The sequence below is a fragment of the Photinus pyralis genome, unplaced genomic scaffold, assembly GCF_008802855.1.
Source record: "Photinus pyralis isolate 1611_PpyrPB1 unplaced genomic scaffold, Ppyr1.3 Ppyr1.4_LG9, whole genome shotgun sequence".
Lineage (NCBI taxonomy): Eukaryota > Metazoa > Arthropoda > Insecta > Coleoptera > Lampyridae > Photinus > Photinus pyralis.
Window position 1 is genome coordinate 15,643,216 of NW_022170878.1, and position 7,114 is coordinate 15,650,329.

The following is a 7,114-nucleotide window of genomic DNA, read 5'->3' on the forward strand; positions in this document are numbered from 1 at the left end:
GTGAACGATCCCAAGCATGTCTATTTATACAATCAGTTATGTATTCAAATTTTGTTTATGTGACAATGTTTATGAAAGTGTAGAGCATCGAAACTGCGCCAAATAAATATCGTCCTTTTATGAGGATTAAGGTGGCTCGTACTAATACTTAACAAAGGTCTTGATCGCTCGTTAAGAAATATTAATTTAAGTAAATCGCTACATTATTTTAAAATTTGCATAGCACTTACAAATGACAGTAAAAAATTTCCAGATAAATTCTTTCAATGCGTTTGTCCGTTATTTGCAAAATCCCATTACCTTCGGTGTATAGCCCTTTTAATTTAAAAGTAAGGATTATTGTTTATGGCTGTGAATTACTTCAAAGTGGTAAATATAAAGGTACCGTGAGATTCTCCCATTGTTCATGACCGTATATACTCTCGACTTATCGCCTTAAAAGCTTCGTATAAAAGGAAGGTTATTAAGAATCTCGCTCTAGACAAAATGATTTTAAAGGTTTTCGTGATAGCTTTAGTGGCATGTCCGGCTGTCTTCGCCTTTGACTCGAAAGTAAGCATTTTATATTTTGGCATTTTTAGAAAAAGAAACCAATTACTTACAGCAAACCACGCAAGAGATATTAGACAAATGGGAAACCAAAATCCTCGAGAGTCTACCCGAATGTCTTCAATCTTCAGGCGTAACTCAAGAAGAGGTGGATAACTTCTTTCACTTGCAGGTTCGGGCCGCCTCGGTGAACTTGAAGTGCTTCATTAGATGTTTTCAAAAAGGTTTTAAGTTTTTGAACGATGATGAGGCCTTCAACAAGGTTGAAATCGTGAATGATATCGATAAGGCCACGGAGGAGATGGTCGACTTTTGTATCAAAGATGCGGCCAACATAGCGAATCCGTGCGACAGGTCTTATAGGTTGGCGGATTGCCTGTTGCATTATGCCCATATCTATGTTTAAACCTCCATTAAATAAATTAATACTGTATTGTTTGCTAAAGGATATTAATAATAAAATAAAGTTAATAAGTAAGGGAGTAGATAAGTTACTTCGGATCACTTGAGTTTTTCCCAATCTATAGCTGTGACAAAATACTGGAAGAAATAGATTAATGTAAGATAGGAACAAGGATAGAATCGAACCACCGACCGATGGAATTGAGTCTGAGAGAGAAGATAAACAGATGAAGTAAAAAAGGCGCAAAGAAGAGGGGAGATACAGCTGTGGAGAAAAGACACAGGGGAGAAGTACGGAGGGAGACTAGAGGGACAAGGAGAAGAAATGGCAGGGAATGCAGAGGAGGAGTAGAATAATATAAAGGAGAGTATTAAAGAAGTAACGTAGAAACAAATAACTGAAGGGGAGGAAAGAGAAACAAGTATAAATTGTGCACAACTCTTGTGCTGATAAAGCGCATTTTTTTTAACCGAAATAGCCTTTGTTTTGACATCACCAATGGATATGTTTCTTACAGACGTCTCAATCGCTCTTTGTGAGTACCCTCTTCCGACAATCCGTTCTTGAGGTATATGGGAATATACCCGATCACGATAAGAGGTCAAGGAGGAGGGCTATGGTTGGTACAAATTAATTCCATTCGTTGAGACCTTTCATTAGAGTACCATGAAAAATATTTCCACTCCCCCCTCCCCCTCCACCCAGTACTTTGATAAGAGGACAGAAGAAGGGCAGTAGTTGGTAGAAAAGGGTTCCTTTCGTTGAGACTTTTAATTAGAATACAATGAGATAACATTAATTTTTAACCTCCCCCCCCTCCCACCCTCAGGCCCCGCCGCTCACTGATCTCGAAAAATAGTCGCACTGGAAAGTTATAGTTTGTACAAACCAATTTATTTCGATGAGACCTTTCATTAGAATACCATGAAGGGTAGAACATGTGTTTAAACCCCCCCATTTTCAAAAGTTTCGTGGGGGGGGGGCTTTTATAGTAGTTCGCAACGGCAGAAGTGGGTCCGGCGGACGGACGGACAAAACGCAAACAATAGCACATTTTTTTTTATTTCTTAAAAAATGCGCTAAAAGGAAAGGAGTCGTGGGATAAATAATGTACAGAAGAGAGAAATAGATATATAGAAATGATGGAGACAGAAATAAGAGGGAAAACAGAGGTAAGAGAACAGAAAGGAAAGTGCAAGAGAAAATGTAAAGAAAAAAGATGAAGAATCAGAAAGAATAGGAAGATAAAAATAGAAAAGGATTTCTGGATGGTGGAAAAAGATAAATAGAGCAAGTGGGAAGGAAATACAATTAGAGGAATAGAAACAACATTTTGTCAAGTAGCCACAAGGAAAGTAAGAGAAAGGAGAGGCTATAGAAGAGGTAGGAAGAGAGGAGGGTGAAGGAAATAAAATAAGCGGCAGGGAGATACGAGATAGGTAAGCTTGGATTTTCGCCAAAGATAGGTTCAAGGAAAAGATGAGAAATCTAGTGAACGATGTACGGAAAGGAGGGGATTTACTTGAAGAATGGAAGGAATGGATAATTGTGCCGATCTTCAAAAGAAGAAACAAAGTTCGTGTGGAAAACTATAGGGGAATAGGAGATAAACAAGGCCGATCCTGGACCGTTCAAGGTCGTTCGCCACCTGGTGGTGACCTGGGAAAGTAGATCAAGGTGACTTTCCACGTGGCAGTGTCCTTGGATTATTTGGATTAAAGGAAACGTAAAGTTACCCTTGAGCGATAACTTGAAGACTACTACCAGGGGAGAGCGGAGAGCGAGTGCTCTTTAAACTTTACCTTGATCTACGTTTCAAGGTCATTGCAAGGTTACTAACAGGGAGCAATACCCAAAGAATGGACGCAATGGCCTTCAAAATCTATGGGGCCAATAACTTCAAATGACCTTAAAAATGTAATTTGGCACAACAGAAATGAGGAAATGTTCTTGGAAGACCTTGAAAATGTATGAGGTCTATGACCTCGGATGATTGAAAATTTAAGTTGACTCCCAAAAAAGGGGCCGATGTCCTCGAATGACTTTGAAAATGACCTCGGCAGACCTTGGAAATATAATTCGACACCACAAAACGGGATCAATGACCTCGGATGGCCTTGAAAATGTATGGATCCGATGACCTAAAATGTAATTTGACGTTCCAACAATGGGTCACTGACGTCGGATCAGAAAAAGGTGTCAATGACCTTGCGTGACCTTCAAAATTTATGGTGTCAATGAAAACTGCAGTCATTGAACTGAGGTCATTGACTTTGGATGACATGAAAAATGTTATTTGCCCTCACAATTAGGGTCATTGACCTGGGCTGACCTCGAACATCATCATTTGACACCACGATCCAATTACCTTGTATGCCCTTAAAAATGTGACTTAACACCACATCAATTGAAGCCATTGACCTTGAAAATGTAATTTGTCGCCTCAACAATGAAATACGATCGCTACAGCTTCCCCTTTCAGTGTTGCAGCAACCCACTTTCCAAGGTCACTGACCACGTGGCACGCGACTTTCACCTTGACCTAATTTTCAAGATTACCGCCACATGTCTCGCCATCTTGACCTACTTTCCAAGGTCACCGCCAGGTGGCGAACGACCTTGAACGGTCCAGGATCGTCCTTGTTTATCTACTGAGAATCACTACATAAAATCTATGCAATCACACTGAACGAAAGAACACATTGAGACTCGGAAGAGGAGAGGGTGTTGGAGGAAACACAGGCAAGAAGAGGGAACGGTCGACGACGATACATACTATGAATTAAGGTAGAAAAGGAATTGGAAAAAATGGGCTTCCTTTCCAGGTGTTCACGTTTTTAATGGCAGAGTTTGACAGAGTGGGGGGGGGGGATGTGAAATAAAATAGAAATGGACAATTCCTAATTTCCTTTGACACCCGAAATTTACTTGTATGCCTTGATTTCTTCTGCTTTCCCCCCTCCTTTTTAACTACTTCCTGCTCTCTTACCCTTATATGCCTCCTAGGATCTTTTGACTGCCTATGTCTTCGAGATCATTCAATTTCTGGATTTCTGAATTGCTTTTGGTGTCGTATACACCATTGACTGCAGTGGATTTTTTTCATATCTGAATTCCTATCTTTTTCGTTTTCTGTGTCCTTGTCTTTTTAGCTACGACTTCTTCAATTTATTTGATTGCTCCCTAGAGACTCGTTTGTAAGACTTTCTTAGGACGCTAAATGGCGGTTAGGGAGGGATGGTCCAGGGGTCCTTGACTTAAGCGGGCGGTTTCTTACGCGAAATTATAGTTCCGAACCTACGTAATTCTTTTCTAGGGGTGGGAAGTACTAGGTTGTAACGTCGTTTCCGCCGCCGAAGACGAAATCAAGATACTGTAACTAATTCGCAGTTTGTAGCCGTTCCCGTAGAGATATCATGACAGAATCAGAAAGCTCTCTCCGATTGGAAGAGGAGGGAAACTTAATATTGCATGATTTCATCTCCTTTAATTACACGTAGAGAAACCTGATAAGGTTAACCTACCGCTTGACTCAACAATTTCGGGTCTCGATCGGTGTTAACTGAACTACCGAATTTCGGAATTTCAGCCCGGTCTTTCAACTGAGTAACTCTTGTGGTGTTGCAGCAAAACGTAAAATGGGTCGTGTTTGGTGTTGCTGGAAGAGCGCTTAAATAACATGAGTTTTTAGGGTAACAGGGGATCGAGTAATTAAAAGTAGTTTGGATGTTACTACCCGGGTACGCCGGCTGGCAGGAAATTCCAATGTTTCCTTTCCGCATTTTAGGAATTCTATATAAGGCAATAGCATGATTTAGGATGATATTTTGCCGCTTCGGCTTTTGCTTAAGAATTTTGATTGCGTTGATTATAAAAGGGGTTCGTTTTCCTTTAGATACACGATACACTGTTAGTTAAATTGTGTTTCCTTTCCCGCTTTGGAAAATCGCAACCGTTTCCATGTACCGTAATTCTGTTTTAGATTATTCGCCAGTGATCGACCGCCCGTTTCCTTTTTCTTCATCTGATTACCTGTGGCTTCGGAAACCGTTCCGAAACCGACCATCCTTGATCTGTAGCAAGGATCGACAATCTCCTGGTGGCGCTCGAGTAAACTATCCCGTTCCGCCATTTGGTTTAGAAAGTAATTCTGTTTACTTTTAGTTATAATTTATTTTTGTTTTATTTATTTATTCCCACACGTCTAACCTCGTCTTAATTTACCAACATTTTTACGTGGTCGCTCTTGAAGAATAATTTTAGCGCACCAAAGAGGGTACGTGCTCGCTGACCGTCCAACTCAGACTGATTTAAGAATTCCCGCACCACGGTCTCGGTAGCTTTTTATTTCGAAGATGCACACTTGCTTAGCGCTCTTATTCCAGACATATTTTCGTTCACGTTCGCTATGAAGCGGTATTTGTTAACATTTTTTGTGATATTGTGGCTGAACTTGAGCGAACCAGAGGGCCGATTTGTCCTTACAAAAAGGAGGTAATTTTACACTCACTCACTCGTGGGGAATTGCTTGTACTTTTTCTTCCATTGGTCGTGTGCCACCGCGTGTGACTTGATATCCCAAGAAACGGACTTCTTGCTTTCCGAAGTAACATTTGCTGGCGTTGATAATAATTACGTAGTCGGCGAGGCTTTAGAACAATTGTCTGAGGTGTATCGATCCGGTAGATTTCTGGCCTGCAGTGCCCTGTAGTCCTCGCACGGTCTCCACTAGTTGGATTTCTTCGGCACCAAGTGCAGTGGCGATGCCCAAACACTCGAGGAAAGTTAATGGCGTTAATTCTCGTCCTAATTGGGTGGTTCAGCTGTGGTTTGTATGTGATTCCCTGGTGCATAAAATCGACCATCAATCGGTAATTTTCTTATCAGCGAGAAAACACGTGCGTTAAATGATTTTCGCCTGAAAATAACACTTCTTATCGCAAACGACCAGATGTAACCTACTTCTACCACCTTATCTAATTTGAACAATTTTCAAAAAAAATTAAAAAAAGAATTGAAATTATTTCACATACAGGGTGGCCCTTATTGAAGGTGGAGACACCAAAATAACGTGTACGGCACGAAGTTCACACAACAATATACAAACCTCTGGAGGCCCTTAGAGAAAGATAAAAGTATAAGAGACGAGCCTCCTGCACAGCCTCTTGGAGTCAAAAGGTTAATAGTTCAGGTACAAATCAACATTGGTCCTAATCTCTATTATTACGTCATTGTTAGCTTATTTTAATTATTAATAAGCGATGGTATTAATATTCATGAGTTTGAATTATATAAAAGTAATAAACACTGTTGATGTAAAAGGAACCGTGAGATTCTCCCAATTTTTAAAACCATTTCCACTATAAAACAAAGAATGGATGATGCGTTTACATCTTAACGCACTTACTCCTTATAATACATCCTGTTCTTAAAATATGGAAAACCCAAAAAAATGGCTGGAGTCCAGCTTACCCCCAAAAAATAATTACGCTCTCCTTGCACCGTGCGCCATGAAGAGTCACTTGCATAAGGAGATCATGGAGAGTGGTTTTTTAGGTTTCAGTAGTTGACCCTGTATATACCATTATCTAATCGCCTTTCAAGCTGCGCATAAAAGGAGGAGTTTTAAGAAACTCGCTCCAGATGAAATGATCTTAAAAGTTTTCGTGCTAGTGTCAGTGACATGTTCCGTTGCCTTCGCCTTTGACTCAAAAGCAAGTATTGTATATTTAGTCGTCTTTAGTAAAGAATCAATTACAGAAAACCACGCAAGAGATATTGGACGGATGGAAAAATAGAATCCTTAAGAATACGCCGGAGTGTCTTCAGTTGTCGGACGTAACTCAAGAAGATGTGGACAATTTCTTCCAGTTGCAGAATCGGGTCGTCTCGGCGAATTTAAAGTGCTTCGTTAGGTGTTTTCAGAAGGGCTTTAAATTTCTGAACGATGATGACACCTTCAACAAGGATGAATTCGTTAATGATGTCGAAAAGGTCACGGGGGAAATGGCCGAGTTTTGTATCAAAGATGCGGCCAACATAACAGATTTGTGTGACAGGTCTTACAGGTTATTTAGTTGCCTGTTGCATTTTGGCCATGTCTATATTTAAACTGTTGAAGTACGCTCTTAAAATGTTTTAAAATGGAATAGGGTGTTGTTA

At 40.3% G+C, this 7,114-nt stretch overlaps 1 protein-coding gene across 1 annotated transcript; it reads left to right on the forward strand.

Moving 5' to 3' along the window:
• The first annotated feature begins 421 nt into the window (after nt 1-421).
• Nucleotides 422-1,031, forward strand: LOC116181501. Its single transcript, XM_031501881.1, has 2 exons — nt 422-552; nt 605-1,031. Exons 1-2 carry the CDS (start codon nt 487-489, stop codon nt 953-955), a joined length of 417 nt encoding a protein of 138 aa, XP_031357741.1. The 5' UTR covers nt 422-486; the 3' UTR covers nt 956-1,031.
• Nucleotides 1,032-7,114: the final 6,083 nt, after the last annotated feature.